The 20,614-nt window shown below is 39.9% G+C and overlaps 1 protein-coding gene across 8 annotated transcripts; it reads left to right on the top strand.

The window, feature by feature from the left end:
* Nucleotides 1–417: 417 nt before the first annotated feature.
* picalmb (phosphatidylinositol binding clathrin assembly protein b) lies at nt 418–18,392 on the top strand. Of its 8 annotated transcripts, none has more exons than XM_080771970.1 (23): nt 418–966; nt 4,686–4,828; nt 4,954–5,029; nt 5,179–5,281; nt 5,564–5,657; nt 6,681–6,792; nt 6,994–7,100; nt 7,207–7,248; nt 8,411–8,496; nt 8,606–8,729; nt 8,823–8,950; nt 10,079–10,179; nt 10,993–11,145; nt 11,641–11,724; nt 12,113–12,202; nt 12,906–13,010; nt 13,470–13,580; nt 14,726–14,756; nt 14,858–14,957; nt 15,156–15,215; nt 15,402–15,506; nt 16,262–16,367; nt 16,876–18,392. In XM_080771970.1, the coding sequence occupies exons 1-22, from the start codon at nt 837–839 to the stop codon at nt 16,352–16,354; spliced, it is 2,178 nt and encodes a 725-aa protein (XP_080628096.1). In that variant the 5' UTR covers nt 418–836; the 3' UTR covers nt 16,355–16,367; nt 16,876–18,392. The 8 variants fall into 8 exon arrangements, with proteins under 8 accessions (XP_080628096.1, XP_080628095.1, XP_080628099.1 ...); XM_080771969.1 differs by having other exon boundaries at nt 8,817–8,950; XM_080771973.1 differs by lacking the exon at nt 11,641–11,724 and having other exon boundaries at nt 8,817–8,950.
* Nucleotides 18,393–20,614: the final 2,222 nt, after the last annotated feature.

Here is a 20,614-nt window from a genome sequence, read left to right as displayed (position 1 = left end):
TATAAAATTACTGTTTTGGCATATATAGTAACTTGTTAATGCCAGTGGCCAACACTGATTTTCATTAATTTATGTTTAAGAAGAAATTGACACTGGCAAATAAATTTACATTCTATGAAATAAATGCCAAACTTTATTTAATCCCTAAACATACTCCCTCCTTTAGCTCTTGATCCAGTTCCAAGACAATAATTATGTTATTGTTTAATATATTAAAGTAGTGCATTTTCCACCATGGCCCTGGTCAGTTGTAGAGAAACATAATATTATAGTATTATTATACAGTGATTGAAGATCTGCTTTTGACGGTCTGAACGTCACCCATATACTAACCTTTCTGCGAACAGAACAGGCCCGCCATTTCCCTGAATGCTTCTAGTCCTTTAAACCCCCAGCAGCACACAGTAGCGGCGACTGGCGATACGGACTCGGAGGCAGCAAGCAGAGACACTGGGATCTAGTGTGCCGTGTGCGAGATCGGGATGAGAGATAGGCAGGGACACGGGGCGAATGAGTCAGCCAGTGGACCACCTTGTACCACATCACATCTACTGCCACAGCTTTATGAAATCTAATTAAATCAGAGTCGTACTTTTAATTGACGGAGGAGCAGTCGAGGTGGCGAAAGTCTACATTACCATTTTTCTTAAATCGGTTTTCTTTATTCCGCCCGCCCCTGGTCCTTGTTTTGTATTGCCTAGGGTTTCCTTTTATTTTCCACAAGGTTGGAAGGGGGCCTCTTTTGGCCTGTTTATTTTATTTATTTATTTTAATTACAATTAATTTTGAAGAAGTATTGAGGATTTTCTGACTCTTGGTTGCATCAATAAAGGAAGATGTCGGGGCAAAGCATTACGGACAGAATAACTGCAGCCCAGCACAGTGTAACGGGATCCGCTGTGTCGAAAACAGTATGCAAGGCCACTACTCATGAAGTCATGGGGCCGAAAAAGAAACATTTGGATTGTGAGTATCTCTCAGAAATAACATGATGTGTCATCATACAACATACAATGTATGTAGTATTCACTGAGTTGTTGCGGTAGTGGTGCAAGGCCTCAAAGCCTAAGGATAAGCTATGCTAGCTGGCCCCTGTCAAATAGCCTACCGGTATGTACAGTAAATCACAGACCTAACGCCACATAACAACATAAATACGGATAACATAGTACATAGAATTTGACCTATAGCCTACAAGCGTAACAACGCATCATATCATTTAGACTCTAGTAAGTCAAATCAATGCTTATCGAACTAGCCTACTTAGCTTTGGCTAGATCATTCCGTACAGCACAGCTGTCTTTATTGTCTTTTATTTTGTATTTTATCTCCCTTGTAGCCTGCTTGGAACTTCTATCCTAGGCTACATGGCTACTACTTAAGGATGGCCTTTTAGTCAATATGTAAACGAATACCGGTAACCCAATTTGGACGCTAAGCAGAGTAGCCAAGTCTGTCCATATACAGGCCTAGATTTCAAAGTTACATGAATGCTTGTAATTCCATTGCTCAGTAGTGTATACACGCATCCCATTATACACCTGCAGCCAGTCAGGTGTAGCCAAATGTCAGACACTTGACATAAGCAGATACAGATATGATGGATTTTAAGCATGAATCTAGAATAATGTAGCCAGTAGATACTGTAATATTGTTCTATTAGTTTTGAGCAATATTGGCAGCAGGAACCTGTCTGAATTAGCAGAGTGCCCTGTCTATGCTATCATATCACAAGGATGTCTTCCTCTACTCAAGGCAACCAGGCTACTATAAATACACTATACCACTTTTACTGTCATTGTAGTCAGAAAGACTCTTCCTGGTTACAGCACTTAGATATTCAACACTGAATACCACTCACCATAACACTGCTAAATTCTTTATACTGTTAATGTGATCTCCAACCATGTCAAATATCTTCAATCCAAAACAATACATTAACCTACAGCAAAATATTAACATAGACTATAACAGCATAATTATACATTGTCTTGTGGAAGAAACAATGTTAATTGCAGATAGGACGTTTTTTCATTGATGGTCACTTTAGGTGAATGTTTTGACCTATGTGCAGCTGAGCTGCTAGCCTGTAGTCTCACACCTGTTGGGTCGTCCACATAATTATTCTACAGGACTTGACACTTGGCAGTGTGGAAGTCCATAAGGCCTAGATTTCAAAGTTACATGAACGTAACCCCCTCCTTTCAAACCCAGCCAACCCTCCTCCAGTGTGACTGAGACTCACCTGTTCTCTAAGAAAACTGAAGTCTACAACCCAATTCGACTACTGCTTGTCCACACAGTCTGCAATACATAAAGGAGGTTTCCTGGGGGTCACTGTCATAAACTCAGAACAGCAGGCTATTAAGCCTAATTTATGTTCAATAGAAAATGTTTTTTTCCTTCACTTTAACACACAGTGTTGTATATGTATAATAATAGTGCTTATAGTATTGTAATGTTGACTATATAGAGCATCTTTCAGTGACAGTTGTTCACTCAGACAGCACTTATGTACAGTATGTAAATCTGCAACTTTTATGTCACCTTCTACTGTACCTGTCATGGACAGGAATGATACAGTTGTGTGCAATTAATACATCTGAGTTTACAACTTGCAACCCGAGCTGAAGTGAATATTTAGGAGGCTATAACTTACAACATGGCACTAGTTGTTACCCCTCCCCCATGTTTCCCATCTTCCTCTCATTTCATCTCACTATCTTCTCAGAGTAATTCAGCCAGCCATGCTAACTGCTGCTTCTCTGGAAGGTTATCCTGTCCTACTTAGAAAACCCCCTCCTTTGAAAGCAGTCAAATATAGGGCACAAAGGCAGGCCAAATTACACTGTCAGTCTGATCACTGCTCTGAATGGCAGGAGTACTTGCACCCATGGCCAGGCTGCTCTGACTGGCATCACTCGACAGCACCAGGATGAACATATGCACACATTACGAGTTCCGTCATGCAGCTGTATATGAAGAGGATCGTGAACTGATACAAAACATACGTGGTATTGTTGGGTAATGTTAATGCCGTACCATGAATGCCAGTCTACGGAGTAACAGTATTGTTGGGTAATGTTAATGCCGTACCACATGCCAGTCTACAGCGTAACAGCCATGATCTGAAACGGAGACAGACACAACCTGACCAATTTCCTCCTACAGTGGTTTTACATTCTGCTCCAGCTGAAATTGTACTGTATATTATTCTTAATTTACATTGCAAACTCTTAGACGATGGTTCGGTGCGGTGTCTGTGTGATGCTGTCCATGAACAGATGTGGATGGATAAGGTCTCATACCTTAACTGGATCATTTCACTATTTTTTTTCAGCATGGTGACTGGTGAGGTCAGAACGACAAATATATAAAGTTTAGTACAGTGGCTGAAGTGTCCTTTAAGGTTTGAGTCATAGCGGTAATCAGCTAATTTGACGAACCTGATGCTGTTGTGCATTAGGAAATGAAAGTTTCTCGCTGATCTAGGCTAGGCTAGGAAAAAAGCTTGAACACAATCATATTGGCAATCATTGAAAGATGTCCGGATTTCCATCAGTGCACATAACAAAAAACAATAGCTTATTCACTTTATGGTCAACATTGACAACATGTTGTCAATAATTAGAAAATCCAAACTGAACATGACCACGATGCAGGCAAATTCTGTTTGCTTTTTTGCAGTTGAATTAAACTAATTTCACTGCAATGGTCTATATTTTCCAATTACTAGAATTTAATGACAAATCCATTTTATTTGATGATACCAAGCCTATCACGATCGTCCATTTTTTTTCTCCTAGGGTCAAAAATATCCTTTCAGATAACTATATTAGCTACCACTTACAGTAAATCATGTTTGAATGTGTTTAAAATATAACATTTAAAATACTGTAAGTAGGGTTGCCACTTTCCAGCATTTGGGCCATCCAATAATGACAATGAGAAACAGCTGTAGTTATATCTACAGCCTCTAAACTGTTCAATGTGTTGTTTGGTTATTGTTGTTAATAACCATGTTGCAAATATGAATCTGTAAAATTAAATCACACGTCCACCACAGATGTATGTATGGTTTAATATTGATGAAAATGCTAATTTGAATTCACTGTGGCAAAGCTAAGCAGTGTGTTCTTAGTATAGACTATTGGAGTTAACCACAGACCTAGCTTAAATGAATGAATATTTTATAATATGAATAATAGTCAAGTGATATCACTATCAGACTAGCAAGATTAGTGCAAATTATTTAGCATATTATCGTTTTTCAGGTGATGATTAGGTGTCTAGCTTAAGGGTACATGTGATTGTGAAGTTTCTCCCACAGAGAGATCTGTTGTCATTTCTCTGGGTTTAGTTAGTGTCTATAGTTGTACGCCCACACATGGCAGTGTGCCTGCCAGAGCACTACTGTTAACTTCATATTCCCCACATAAAATTATGCTATACAGCTTTACAGTTTCCTCATGGATAGGTTTTCTTTATTATTCGTTATTGGATCTAATTTTGTAAGTTTGTTTTCCGTATCCAGTTAAACAAACTGGCAAATTTAGTTTTTGACCAATTTGCGCCAATGCTAAATTGCTGCACCAGTTTGCTACTAATGTGCTAGTTAAAACAACCTGTAGATCAAGCTGGCTCAATTCACATACTGTAACACTGCCCATTCTGTTTCCCCTCAGATTTAATCCATTGCACCAATGAGATGAACGTGAACATTCCGCAGCTGGCTGACTCGCTGTTTGAGAGGACCACCAACACCAGTTGGGTGGTGGTTTTTAAGTCTCTTATCACCACACATCACCTAATGGTCTATGGCAATGAGGTGAGCTGCTCTAATATGGAGCATATGATGAGATTACACAATAATCGATGTACATACCTTTACGTTAATAATATTATAATCACCTCAGAGTGACTTGTATTGCATATGTATTTTCTTTACTACAGCGGTTTGTGCAGTACTTGGCTTCAAGGAATACGCTATTCAACCTCAGCAACTTTTTAGACAAAAGTGGGTTGCAAGGTAAAATATGATGATATTATTGACTCATTCATTTCTATTCTAATTTGTGTTATATTCGTGCACCTTTTTAGGGTGAACATCATTTATGAAACAAAGTAAATTGTTGATTGTTATACTTTAAGGTTATGTGACTACTCTTTCTTTTCTAGGGTATGACATGTCCACATTTATCCGGAGGTATAGTCGATATCTGAATGAGAAAGCTGTTTCATACAGACAGGTTGCCTTTGACTTCACTAAAGTAAAGCGAGGGTAAGGATATAAACCTTAATGCTGAACATACTGAACTGTAATCCAGATTTTGATTGAAATTAGTTATTACACTCACTCATTTCTTTGTGAAGCTAAAACATCAGTCAGCCCTAGGAAAATAGTTGCTTATAAAATGTGATATACAGTATGGTATACAGTATGTATTTTAATCATTTCAAGAGCACAATGTGAAAGCAATGAAGGGAAAAGAAAGAAGTCTTTCTGTGTCATTATCTTTCTCCCATTAATTCCTCCACTCTGACACCCCATGTGTCCGTACAGGGTGGATGGTGTGATGAGAACCATGAATACAGAAAAGCTTCTGAAGACGATCCCTATTATTCAGAACCAGATGGATGCCCTCCTCGATTTCAATGTGAGTTTAAGGTGAAGCCACCCATAGGTGCTGTTCTTGTGTGGGGTGTGCAGAGTGCAGACTGTTGTCATTTTGGATCGTCTTACTCAAAAGTAAGAGGCTTTGATCATATTAAGAGAGAGAAAAATGGGAACCACGTGAATAAGCTAAATTGAGGTGATCTCTACAAACTGTTTTACAAACTCTACATCAAAATAAATCTCGGCCGGTGCGTGTGTGAGCACTAGTAGGGCTTTAAAAATTTCCAAACATTACTGTACGTTCAAATATTCCATTAAAGCAGTGGTTTTCAACCAGTGGTCCGGAGACCACCAGTGGTCCTTGAGGGGGTTCCAGGTGGTCCCCAGCCAAATTATGTAGAGTTTGTAACCAGATGGACCCTTATTAGATCTTCAACTCTTGAGAGCGTAAAATGAAACCATAAAATGAAACCAAATGGACCCTTATGGGTCCATTTGGTTTCATTTTACACTCTCAAGAGTTACATTATTGTCAGACATCGGCATTACTTAATTTACAAGAAGTCTACTCTATACTAGAGAATGTATAAGAATTGTTATTGAGATTGTTAGACTGTTTGCCTGTTAAATATTCTCTCCTAATGGTACCACATCAATCAATCACATCAATACCACTAGATGGCACTGTTGCGCAGCATCTCTCTCTCGCTCTCGCTCTCGCTCTCGCTCTCTCTCTCGCTCTCACACACACACAGAGGCCAGGGAGGAGAGCTTGTACAGTACAGTACAGTACAGTACAGTACAGTACAGTACAGTACAGTACAGTACAGTACGGGTCTGATTTGACCTAATGTTCTTGGTGTGGATGGATGTCCCTTTATGCTAGTTTGCATAAAGGATGCATAAAGTCGTCTAGGATGACTCATTACACTAACGCCATTGTGAAGTGTGTGTGTGTGTGTGTGTGTGTGTGTGTGTGGTCACCTTTAGCCAACCTATACTGTACCTATTCATGGGAAGAGAATGCTGGGCCTTTATTTAAAGTTGTGACTGTTTCCTACAGGTCAATGCCAATGAGCTCACGAATGGAGTCATCAATGCTGCCTTCATGCTGCTCTTCAAAGATTCCATCCGGCTCTTTGCTGCCTATAATGAAGGCATTATTAACCTTCTTGGTAAAACCTTTTATTATTATTTATTACTTTACTATCGTCATAGCAAAAGCTAGAATGGCAATTCGTGTGGCAATATGTAGTAGAGACATTATGTGCGTATTTAGAATATGTTTGGAATTCATCTGATCATTGTATTTTCCAAGGCTTGCTTACTTTCTCAGTTTGGTAAATCGACTGTTATCTATTTCAAACCCACATTAGAAAAATACTTCGACATGAAGAAGATCCAGTGTAAAGAGGGACTAGACATCTACAAGAAATTCCTCACGCGAATGACGCGGATCTCGGAATTTCTTAAAGTAGCAGAGGTAATTTGTGTTTATGTTTTATTTTGTATCCTCATTATGTAGGCTTAGTAGGCTGGCATACGCATTGCTGATCAATGTTGAGTTGGTTTCCATGTTTGCCTTACAGCAAGTTGGGATTGATCGAGGAGACATTCCAGACCTATCTCAGGTAAGCACTTACACAACAGCTGGGATTGAGAAGGATCCCAGCAAGTACACTTAAAGTACACTTTTATCAGAAATCTTTCTTTCTTTCTTTCTTTCTTACACTGCCCAGTCCTTTTGCCTTATTTACCTTTCACGTTGTTCTTCTCCACTTCAGCTCTTAAGTCCTCTTAAATTAGATCTGTCACTCTGTCCAACAATATACATAGTACTCCACCCTGCACAAATAAGATAAGACACTTTGCATGATGTCTTTTTCTAATGCATGTTTCCGAAAGAGGTATTCTTCTTCTTTTACTTTGTACAGTAAATAAAGGTGATAAATGTTGTAAGTGTGTAATACAAGTAGTGTATGACTATGGTTAAAGTCCAGTCACAGCATATCAGCCCACTGACATGTTGACCAAGAACTGTAGTAACTAGTATTCATTAGGTGCACATATTGTGCTGGGGAAACATAAAACAATTGTTTCACCCCAAGGACTGCGGTTAGGATACCTCTATCACTAACTACCACCACCTTTATATTCTGTATTTTCCCTTATCTTTCCACTTTAGTTCACAGTTTGTGTAAGTACTATCATCTCAGTCTACTTCCGTGTCTGTGACTTGCTTTAGTGTTGTCTTTTGCATGCCTCTGCTTCTGACTCTGTCTATACATTGTGATGAACAGTTGAAAATTATGTAGTTAGTAAATTATGCTCATTTTGTCACCTGAGGTATACACCAATGTAGCTCATCTAATATGGCTGCCCAATCGTGCTTAGATCTGGTCAGTTCAACACTATACAGGTGGTTGAAAGTGCCGTGGTGTGTCATTTCACTCTGATGTTATTCTCAGTCATCCAAGGGGTTATCTTTTCAGTTGGAATGCAGTTATTAATCAGTGGTGGGCAACTGATGATTCAAGGGTTTGCCATTCTATTGGGGACAACAACAAAAAAGATGTACCATATTATGTTACTCTAGAATTGAATGGAGACTTCCCAATCACAGATAAATAAATTGGCTGTGTACTGTACAAGCTGCCACATTGCTGTCTGCTTTTGTGTGTTATATAGAAAGCCTAGTTGCCCTCCACTGTCTTAGATGGTCTCTATGTACATACTTATCTACATTTTCTGTGTATCAACAACGTTCTGATTGTATGTCTTCTATCATTACAGGCTCCCAGTAGCCTTTTAGAAGCTCTGGAGCAGCACTTGGCCTCGTTAGAGGGCAAAAAGGTGAAAGATTCTACAGCTGCCAGCAGGTAGGTTTGTCAATAGAGCCGGATGATATTTGATCTCTTGATAATGGTTTGTAACGGTCCATGTACAGTACAGTATCCAGAGTGCATTCCTGTGTGTTTTTACCCTCAGGGCCAGTACTCTATCTAATGCCGTGTCGTCACTGGCAAGCACAGGAATGTCTTTCACCAAGGTGGACGAGAGGGAGAAACAGGCAGCACTTGAAGAAGAGCAGGCCCGCCTCAAAGCTCTGAAGGTACACAATGCTCCGTGAAAGAATTGAAGATGGATGTGATTTTATTTGTAGCATCTCTTGTTTGAACGGGACTGCTTCCTTGCTTAGGAACAGAGGTTGAAGGAACTCTCCAAGAGGCCTTCGTTCGCTACAACGGATACATCACCAGTGTCCACCACAGGGGGCACTATCAGCACAGCACCTGCCATTGACCTGTTCTCCACACCCAGCTGCTCCAATGGGTACAGTTTGCATTTCAGTGGATTTTTATATTGAATTTGTGACGTTCTGCTCCTGTTAGACTATAATCACTCTTTGGAGCAGGGGTTCCCAACCTTTTTATTACCACAGACCAGCTGACAGTTCACAAAATGTTCGCGGCCCGGCATAGTTGGGATTTGGGAGAGGGGCGGGGGTCGTGGTCACGCATCATCGTACCAAAACACGGAAGACAGTTGACTGGCATCAAGTAGCAACAAGGATAGGATGATTCAAAAAAAGGTTAGGCCCATGTCTTTTTCTGAAATTGAATTTGGACATCAAAACATGCAGAGTTTACTTGCATACTTTACCTGGGTTACATCATCTTCTGATGTAACATGAAACAATAATCCCATACCATGTAGTGTTTTGTTTCATTAGCGCAAGCATGACAAAATAGGCTACAGCTTGTTGTTACGCTGCTGGATCAAGCTGCTCGCTAACTGTTATGCTGTGCTGGAGTACCTCGGATTACACTATTGTACCACATTTTATGGTCCAATAATGCAATCCTATATACAAATATGTATGATGTTGCACTACTAAAGCATCGTTCACATGAAGCTCGAGAACAGTAACTATAAACATGTTGTTTTGAAAATAATTCTAACTTAAGTGGTTGAGTCCACACCACAACTATAGCAATGCTAGTTGCTAATCGTTTTTGGATCACTTCAGAGGGATTGAACGATTGGCAGCCAATCAAAATTGATTAGAAGGACATTTGGGATGCAATCAGTGCGGTCTCAATCACCATCAGAACGTTTTGTTGTTAACGGAGATGAGGAGACGATTATGAATAGTTAAAGTTATCAGGTTGGCTAGCTGGCATTACCTCAGGTACAACTTATCTTGCCTGCCACCTTATGATTTAGAATCGCATCCGAGTATACTATTGCATACATCTTTCAGCACCACTGAGACGAGATCTCAATCTCTCTCTCTCTTTCCCCCCTCTCTTTCCATATGTGTGTTCTCACTGTTCTGCCTCTGAAACATCTGGACTGCGCAGTGCGGTCACCAGTGTGGATGCTCACATAATTGTCGCTATAGCTATCTAGCTTGTTGTGAACCGCCCTTAATGGGGATGTCTGCTTTTATCTGTGCAGTGCTCTGAAGATGGAGAGTGACCTGTTTGACCTGCAGCCATCCTTCCAGCCTTCTATTCAGCCTGGCTCTACTGGGCTTCCAGTGGCAACCGCCTGGGCAGGTAAGGAGCCTCCTCATGGCCACAGGGAACGGTTTGGCTGTGGACTTGGACTAGCAATGAGAGACATCTATCCATAGGACTGTCGGCTGCAACGAGAGGACCCTGTCTGCATTTCACTGTTTTCTTCAATTAGAAGTAAATAGTATACATTTATGTAATCTTATGGAACCAAATGATGGCAAAACATTTACATAAAATGTCATAATTTTAAGAGCAAAATTTGCTTTAGTAGGGCTAGTAAATGGTAAATAATATGCAGAACATTTGAGTTGAAACGTATGTCCTATACCCTCATATTTCATATATCATGCTAAATGTTAACATTAATTACCTTACATCAATGTTAAAATTTTAAACAAACTTAAGTCGTCATTAATGATGTTCCGTCCAGTTTGCCTTCCTGACAACCAGCTAGCCAATTACACCAAGAGCGTCCCTCCAGACTGTCTAAACCAATCCAAATTTAAAATCCCACTCAATTCAATGTTACATGATTTAATTATAACTATTATGATTATTAAAATGTATAATATTACATAGATTATTTGCCATTATTTCCTATATAAGATTGCAGAATTGCATTCGTTTCGAAAATACTGACATGTGGAGAGGGTCATCTTGTGGTCCTATGGCTAATCGCTGCTCTAAGGCCACAGCCAACCACTACTGACCACCAGGGCCTCGGACTGTAGTCGATGCCCATGTCACAGGATGTTCACGACCTGTTCTGCATGCTCTCCCTCTCTTGTCGTCATCTAACTGACGTTCACTTGTTCTTCTACCATTTTCTTTTCTTTCCTTCTGCCTGCCTAGATCCTTTCACCTCTACTGAAGCTGGAGATGATTCCATGCCAAACCTTAACCCTTTCCTCTCAAAACTTGTTGTCGAAGCCGCTCACTTACCCGTCGTGTCTTCAGATGGTGTTAGCTTTTCCTCTAGGACGTCTGGTCATGAAATGTTTGGTGGTAATAATGACCCATTTTGTATCTCTTGTATTCTCTCTCTCTCTCTCTCTCTCTCTCTCTCTCTCTCTCTCTCTCTCTTTCTCTTTCTCTTTCTCTCTCTCTTTCTCTCATAACACTTGTCTGCGTCTGTCATGCCTGCTTAGTTAATTGTTTAATAGGTTGTTTAATTAGGTATGTGGTGTTAGCAGAAGTCTTATTCGTCAACCTTTCATTGTCGATCTCTATATTATACTCCATTGCTGTAAATTCATTAACTTGAAATTATTCAAATGTTTTAGCCCCATAACACCCCCCCTCAACTCCCAATATACTGTAGAAGCCTACCCATTCCCTTTCACTTATGCAGAAGCTATACAATCATCCGCATTACAGTTCTCTTCTTATCATATAGTGATAATATGGTGCTTTGTTGCTTAGAAAGATTATTACTATAAGATATTACTATAAGTTGAAATCTGTTTTTCCCTTTCACCAATACTATGTTTGATCCTCCAGATCGATACAATCCGTTTATTGACCCAAACTCATCCGTTTCGACCAATTACAAACGCACAGTGCGGATAGAGCACTCCATCTCAGGTACTTGGATGGTGCACCATCTCAGCCTATGTTTCCTGTGCCCCCCTGGCAAACATAGACACCTGATCCTATGCAATATCAAGGGGGCATACAGCTTGTGGGGTGTATAGTTACTATACAGTTGTATAGGGTACATAATGTTGATGTATAATGTCTATCCTTCCTGAGCCCCATTCTATATGGTCATTACAACCCTATTTTACAATATTTTACTTAAATCTATTCATGTTTTATGCAGTTGGTTTATGGAATTGTATGTTAGACGTTTCCTTCCTGCTTCATTGCTATTATTTCTGTCTTTCACGCTTGTCTCTGGCCGTGCCTTGACATTTGGCCTTTCCTTTGGTCTGCTTCTCTCTCTGCCTTCCTCTTGGTGTCTGCGTGTCAGACTCCTTCTGTGGTCCAGTGTCCATTGCCCAGCATCTCCCACACCAGGCTCCCTTTCCTACTGAACCCTCTGTAGCAGGTCTATTCAGAGGTACAGTCATGGATTCAAGTTCTCAGTCGCCACCACTGATTTCAGTCATTTTACATTCCACAAAGGGAATCAAATGGGATCATGTTAAAAATATGCCGGAAATAGCCTATTACAATTGATAGCTTGTAGATCGGCTATTAGTTATTTATTTTAAGATGAAACAGTAATTTAAGTATAGCACTATTGGATTAGATGGTTTGAATTGGTCAAACTAGCTATAGAATGCATGTTCAGAAGCATCTTAAAATAAAAAGCACATGTTAAAGCCTCGATCTGCGATTTCTTCTACTGGAAATATGAAGAAAACACAATTCTACATATTGTGCTAATTGTTTTCAGTCATGAGATTTAATATAGCTTTTAACCTTGGGTAGAATACTTAAGGCTCCCTCTAGTGTACACATTCAGTAGTACATTTCAAGTACCACTTCTATATTTGTTACCACCAGGCCGAAGTCATGGGGAGAGAGTATGTTTTGCACTCGTCCATGTGTGTGTGAGTCCGTCCGTCTGTGTACAGCTAATCTCCGGCACCGTTAACCCGGTCTAATCTGGTACCAGTGCAATAGCAGGCACTGTGCTGTCTCATCTAGCTAAACACTTAATCCAAAAACAAACCCTACATTTACCTTGAGTTATTTTGCCACCTGCATCTCTTCAGCTCCACATGTTTTGAACTGTCTCCTTCAATCTCTTTCAAAAGGATACTCGACGGGACAGGCTACTCCACAGCAGACAGCAGGAGGACTCCAAGTGGACTTTGAATCCGTATTTGGAACCAAAGGCACGGCCAGTAACAATTCAGATGGTGAGGACAAGCAGTATTTCATTTTTCACAGTTTTAAAGTCATACTGTGTGACTTTGTCAGTTAAGTTATTTTTATATAATCTTTCACTGGTATATTTTTCACATACTGGAAATGACTTTAAGCAAAGCAATTGCTCATGAACATTTTCATTTTTCTGTACAAAGCTAAAACAATGAGACAGCAAATGAGGCACCTGCTAAATAAATGGAAGGACTTCAAGGACAAAATACATAACAAATATTGTTAGCCACATTAATCCCGGCATCCCCATTTTTGGAATATCATTCTAGGTTAACATAGGTGGGAGGGGAAATAGCACAAAGAAATAGCATATCGACTATTTTCTAATTGTATTCATTTATTTTAAACAGGGCTTAAGTGGTTAACCCATGGCTGAATTGAATTCAGGTTTTATATTTATTTTATTTTGGTACTCAAAGGTTTGTTTGTCTTGCCAGATATTTTAAAACCCACAATGGCTGGCTTTAACCAGGGGATGGCCTCTAATCTGCAGCCAGAGAAGCTAGTGTCGGATGACCTTGACTCCTCCCTGGCTAACCTAGTGGGCAGTGAGTATCATGCTGTGTTGTCATGCTATGCAACTACGTTTAAATTCGTTTTTTGAGGAAATACTGTCGAAGCAGACAGCATATTGTCTCTGTCGGGTGGAAACCTTGTATCTTGTTCTGTTCCAGTGGATCCAATTAATTATTATTTAGTCACAAGCTCTTAATACTTTTCATTATTCAAATAGACTTATCCACTTTAAAGTGGATGAAAATGTATTTTGTAGTTTCACTGAAAAGTCAAGCTGTGTGTTTTTGAACCAATCAGAACGTAGCATCCCTCCAGGCTATGGGAAATAGCTCCATCTCATGCACGAAGCATGCACGCACATGCAGAGTGTTTGTTTACAAAGTGACAGCAAAGCTCATGGCTTATTTCTAACCTATAATATTTTCAGATACATATTTTATGGTGATGATTAAGTTTAAAACAAGTTGACACTGTCTGGATGTCATGTAGCTCTGGTCCATAGCCTTCTACTGCTTCTACGATTCTGCCCTGCAGTATAAGGCTATGCGACTTTTGGTTTTAAAACTCAAATTGAAATCAGACCAGCCTCTCCTCTTTAGCGTAAAATTTAAGTTTTTGCTACTCACCAAAACAAAGGTGGGTTGTGTCATTAGAAAGCCTACTTTCCTTAGTGGACGCACTCTGAGCCCCCCACCACACGTATAAACGTTACTTTTTGGCCAGAAAGGGATTTCTTTTCACCGGAGGAAAAATATTCTCTGAGGCAATTCTCTGGGCAATATCGGTAGAAGGCACAGTGGAGTAACTAAAAGTAAAACTAAAAGGGAAACAAAATCCCCTTTTGGCCAAAAAGACTGTTTATACGTGTGGTGGGGGGCTCAGAGTGCAAAAAACACACACATTTCCCATTGGTTTGGCATCCATTGTTGGGAATGCCCACGGATATTATGGTCTAAAAGTGTGATTTTTCATTTCACTAGGTCTTTAAACCTGGCATTCTTATTTTGGCCTGTCAGTGTAGGAGGAAAGTTTCAAACATTAAAAAATTGTGTTCAATAATAGTGAATCGCAAAGTCTTCATATAAACTTAACTAAGACTAATTGCAGACATTTAATATTTGCTGTACAAATTTACTTATTTTGTTTCCTTTTTCTCTCTCCTTTCTTCTTTTTTTAGATCTAGGCATTGGCAATGGCACAGCAAAAAAGTAAGTGAATGGTGGACACTGGGTTTTCATTGCCCTGCACTGTGCTTGGCATTCAGAGGCAGTTAGCAGCAGGCTCTAATATGAACTGTTTTAAATGATAGTGACATCCACTGGAGTCAGCCCGGGGAGAAGAGGATGACTGGGGGAACCGGCTGGCAACCCAAGACAGGTCCCTCTACATCCTGGAACCCTGTCTCCATGGTGATACACACAAACCTTGGCTTGTACCTCAAAAATAATCATGCTGTCTTCCTGTGAAAGAATAATACCCTCCTCATAATGTTCCTCAATTAGTTTATGTTACTTTGATCCTTTACCCGTGAATGTTTTTGTTCTAATGGTTGAAGACAAAATTGTACTGTTATATATATTCATAATAGTCTATTTGTGTTGTCCTAGCCGACTTCAGTAATGACGTTTCCTGCTACCACGCCAACGGGCATGATGGGATACGGCATGGTCAGTAGCATGACGGCCATATGTCCGTATGCAGTGGCACTATCGTCGTGGTTACTTGGCAATGCATTGATTGCTATTAGTTTTAGCCACTTACTGACGTTTGGCCACAAATTCAGCATTTTACAGAAACGATGTATCACTTGAATGTATTAATTCATTCATTAATCCTCTTACTTTCCTCTCCAGCCTCCACAGATGGGCTCCATGGGGCTGATGAACCCACCCGGTATGATGTACAACCAGCCAGTGATGAGGCCACCCAACCCATTTGGCTCTGTGTCCAGTGCTCAGGTGAGTGTCGGGCAACACCGTGTTTAGGTGTGTGATAATGACAATATTTATTTAACAGTGCTTTGTCGCAGTGAGAGGTTACAGTATTTGTATCCATTACATTGTGTCATATAGTTGGGCATTTTTTTAAGCCCTGCTGAATGTGTATATACTGTACGTAGTACTACTCCCCCAGTGTAACCTCAAGGCACCAGGCTTTCCACCTCGGAGGAAAGCCTGGTCTGTGTTTCAAAGTTGCCGTGTGAACCGGTCTGGAGCGGATGATACGTCATATTGTAGTATTGTTTTGTAGTCATCAGGCAGGAACCTTCATCTGAAACTTCCTTTCCCTAAAACCGGAAGAATAACAATAAAAGCTCTCGTAGCCTGTGGCTTTTATTGAGAAAAATCGGTTCGAGGGAAAAGGAGGTTCCAGATTGATGGTTCCTGCCTGATGACTACAAAACAATACTACAACATGGCGTAGCGATATCATCCGCTCCAGACTGGATCATAAACCCAAGAGGAAATGCTGCCCAGGCTACCCCCCAGTGACGACGACAGTTTTACACGTGACCCTTACCTCTCTGTCAGTCAACACCTTTCCTTGTGATTCCCCTATCTTCTCCAGTCTCCACACAACTCCTTTGTCATCAATCATTTGTTTATTATTCTATTTCCCAAACTAATCTCCTCACTTCTTCTCAACTCTTTTTGTAAAGTCTCTGTCTCTGACTTATCCTCCAACCCTCCTACTTCCCATGTCCCTGAAATAGCCCTCTGCAGCCTCTAGTCCTTCCAGCCAGAGTCCTCTGCGAGCTCCTGGACAGGACCCATTTGCACAGCTCTCTCTCAAGGATTTCTTGTAGAGCATCTCTTTAGGTACAGCATGTTCTTTGCTTGCAGCTGCACCTGCATGCGCCGCAAGCCCACAATGCTAAATCCCCTCCCCTTTTCTGCTTTTCATTTTTACCTTCCGTTTTCCCATAATGCAAACATGCCATGTCCTCTTCATCTCATAAAATGATGTTTTGTTTTTGTTTTTCAGTCTATGCTATCATTTTGCGTTATGTTGCTATTGTAATTGCCTGAACTTGGTGGTTAGCATGAGGACTCGGATCTCCATATATTGTAGATGCTCTTTTTTTGCGGACAGTTTTGTCATAGTTTTTTCACATACTGCTAAAACCATGGGCGATATTCAGCCAGCTGGCAACTATAGCTGATTGTAGGTGTTCATCGGGATGTTGGATCCTCTCTCAAAAATATTAAATCAATCATAGATCATTATCACAGCTTTCTGTTTGCTATTGCAATTTTCGCTCATTTGAATGTAACAGTTTATGTTAAGCTTTTCTGATCATATATGTTGCCTGTTGCCTCCTTACAGATGCAGTTCATGTAATATGAAGGAAGTGTCTCTCAGAAGATGAAGCACTTAGCAACAAAGAGTTGTCCTTGTTGCAGTCTTAACTCTTCAGAGAAATGCTCACACACGTGTGCGCATACACACACACACACACACACACACACACACACACACACACACACACACACACCAAATGCAAACATGTCATGAACATTATGGTGCAATGACTGTCAGAAACCATGGTAACCATGTCCAAATGACGTTTGGAAGATAACTCACACCCATTATTCTGTAATTTGTCCAAGACGTTGAGTGATGCTGCTGTCTAACCCCCAAACCACCCCTATAAGGGTTCCTCGTCCATTTTACAGTATAATCTGTAAAAGTTAGTTATGGGTGCTGAGGAACTTTGATATTATGTATTTGGAAATACTGTGGTTGGATGTGACGGCTTGATGTTCTCCTGGGAGGGGAGGGGGAAGCAGGGGGTGGGGGATGAGAGTCCTTCCCTTTCTTAACCCCATCATCGGCCATCCATTTCCTACAGTTATTTAACTGTCACTAAGTAGTGATGCTAATGACGTTTACACCTGTTTTAGTTTTTGTCTTTTTTACCGTGTTTACAGTAGACATTCCTTGTGTGTTTGTATTTATTTATGATTATTGGTTTAAGATTGGGGAGGGGCTTATTGTAAAATCTACAGTACATTGAACACCTGTGGGAGTGCTTCAGCGTTAAAACATGGATCTCAGACTGTATTATTGAGAGGTAGAGTTTAAAAAAAAATAGCTATTATATAAAAAAATTACACCTATAAGCGGAATGATAGAGCACTAAATATTCTCCAAGTTTTGTGTTAAGAACGATTTTTACTAGATGAAAAATTTCACAAACTCCATTTTACCTAAAGTGCAGGGGTTAGCGTATGAGTCAGTTATCTACAGTATATAATCAATTCTGTGCCTAGGGTTTTTGCAATGGAACAATTTTCTGTCTAGTTGGAAAAGAACACGTCATCCACGATTCTGAAGCATCACACTGGGGGTGGGCTCCATTTTGCTTTAAGCTTGGCATGCCATTGACTCACTGACCGTATTCATGGCTGCCTTTACTCTGAATGTGAACGAGTTGTCTTCATGTTGCACACATCTTTCTACATTAGCTGTCCCTCCTCAGCTCCTCAGAAGTGGGATGGGAGGACAGTAAGGAGTCTGTTTGCTGGCTGTTTCTGAGGGAGAAAAGTCACAGTTTAGATGTAAATTAATTGTATAAAGATCCAGTGGAACAGAGTGGAGTGGAGCACTGTTGAGCGGTGCTCTTATGTATATAAAAAAAAACAGACTGTTCAATGAGAGCAAAGTGAAAGATGTATGAAATATGAAAGCAATTCAATCAAATTTGACTCTACCTAAGTTTGATTCAGGATATACTCTGCGTTTGTCTTACGCAGATATTTTTCTTTATGTAATTAGAATGTGTAGCAGACAATGACTGAGGTCTTTTCTTTCTTTTTCAAATAAAGAGCAGCTTCCACAAATGTCTGTTTGTTTCACCTGCGAATGTTAATATCGGTGTTTCTTTGCATTGCTAGTGTTGCCGTTGTGGTTCGAGATAAGAGATGCCAGATGAGATGCTTGCATTCTAACCCTGAATCTTGGATGCTGTTTACCTTTGTGAGCTAATTCCTATGAGATTATAGCTCCTATTGTAGGTCTTTGATAATTTAACCATCTCCCATAAGTACAAATTTAGTGTTAAATTATTATTTTCATACTTTGTGTATTGACAGTATACCTACCTGTATATGTGCCATCCATAAAGACAATTCAATACTCCGAGATTTATTTGAAGGCATAGCCATGTGCTCTTACAAGTACAGCTTTTCTGCCCAACAGTTGAGTCTTCATTGTTTAAAATGATCTTTTCTCATACTTCCTTTTCACCTGTTCTTTATTTGTATTAAAATCCGGGACTATCTCTTCTCATGTTTATCATGAGTAATGTACAAAGCAACTCATGTGAGAATGTTTTCTAAAGCAGCAAAGCATATTGTACTTATATTGTGAGGATGTTTCCCTCCCACTGGGAGGCCTACAGGAACGTTTTCAAAAGTGTTACTAAAAGCTGCATTTGATATGCCAGCTACAATATAAATATATATGCCAAGGTCTACTACTAAATTAAATTACACTAAAATCACCCTCTGTCCGTATATTTTGTAGGCTTCACTTTGTAAACAAATTAAATGTGTGACTAAGAGTCATAGGCTACTGTACAAAACAAGGTCCCTTAAGTCTGTGTAACTTTAAGGTGTGGTTCCCACAAGGGGATGGACACAAGATAATCCGCATAAGTAGGTTGATTATGGGGCCACGATTAAATCAGCCATAGCTTTCTTATGAAAATACCCCCAAAAAGAAGCAAACTTTATTTAATTAACACATAATAGGCTATTTAGTGAGTTCCCAACTTCAGCTGTGTTGAAATGTTAATCTATAATAAAGTCTTGACTGGGAGCTTTACAAAGTTACAGTCTGCAGACTTCTATTTTTATAGAACTGGAATGCACCCTCCAGTAAGTGCCAGGGATTGAACCAACAACCTTATTGAGTCGCTTGTTGGCTTCCCTAGCAATGCCAAAATTCTGTCTCAAAGGAGAACTGTGACATGATCAATTATAAAAGATAATAGAAAAGACTAACTGGAAATAGAAGACGTACTGTTCTTCCATTATTAAGAAAAGAGAACAAATAAATAAATCCAAACGTGCCTCTACTGATGAAGTCACAGCCCTCCTCTGAGACCTAAATAGACAAATAAAATGTCCCCATCAAGCCAGGTGCTATTGATTGATTGATTGATTAGGCTTACTTTATTATCAGTTTGCAGAAAAAGCACAGAAAAGTAGCCTAGAGTTTCCCAAATGGGGTCCTTTATACTCAATTCATCGAAACATTTAGTGACAAATCCTTATACTGTTTTAATACTTCTGTTCTCAAGCCCTTCCTTTGGGGAATGTTGTAGCTAGGGGCTACACTATACAGTAAACATGCACTCCTTCTTGTCAAATAGTGTCACTGCTGGAGTGAGGTGGAAAGCCTGAGGCGAGGTTACTGCTGGAGGCTAAAATAACTGACGTGTGAACCTGCAGCCTGGAGACACCTACTGGTCGATCACACCACATTGATGTACAGTAGAATGTGTAAACTTGGCTGGTAGTTGATAGAAAAGAAGGAATGCAATCTCGATCATGTTCACACGTGACGCAGGCATCTTAAATTAAAACATGTAGGTACAGTGCTACTAAAGTAGAAGTGTGTGCTAATTTACCCTAGCCTAAGGATAGCCTTCATCAGCTGACTTGCATGTTAACAAACACGACCCGCTGTGCTACACGCACCGTTGGATTCCACTTTTGTGATCACGCCCATCTTCTTTCGACAGCAGATGTCTGAAGTGTAATAGCAGCCTCAGAGAAAGGTAAAAGTTTGACTTTTTTCTTACTTCTATGCATTCTGAGTTGAATTTTATAACATTAAATTGTAATGGTTTTGATAGTCATATGATATCCTACATCTCGAAGTGCTGTTGAGTTGTCTAAAAAGGAATTAATAATTGTTTACTACAGTTTATTTAGGCAACGATTTGAACTGCTATCTCAAGACTAGTCTACTTTAAATTAAAAAATACCAGTGACATATAGCCTATTGAGGATGTGCTTGTCTCATTGTATGCACATGTGCAACACTTGTGCAACAC

The sequence above is a fragment of the Protomyctophum bolini genome (genome assembly GCF_963924005.1).
Source record: "Protomyctophum bolini genome assembly, chromosome: 9".
In the NCBI taxonomy this organism is placed as follows: domain Eukaryota; kingdom Metazoa; phylum Chordata; class Actinopteri; order Myctophiformes; family Myctophidae; genus Protomyctophum; species Protomyctophum bolini.
This window is presented reverse-complemented; position numbering and strand designations above follow the sequence as displayed.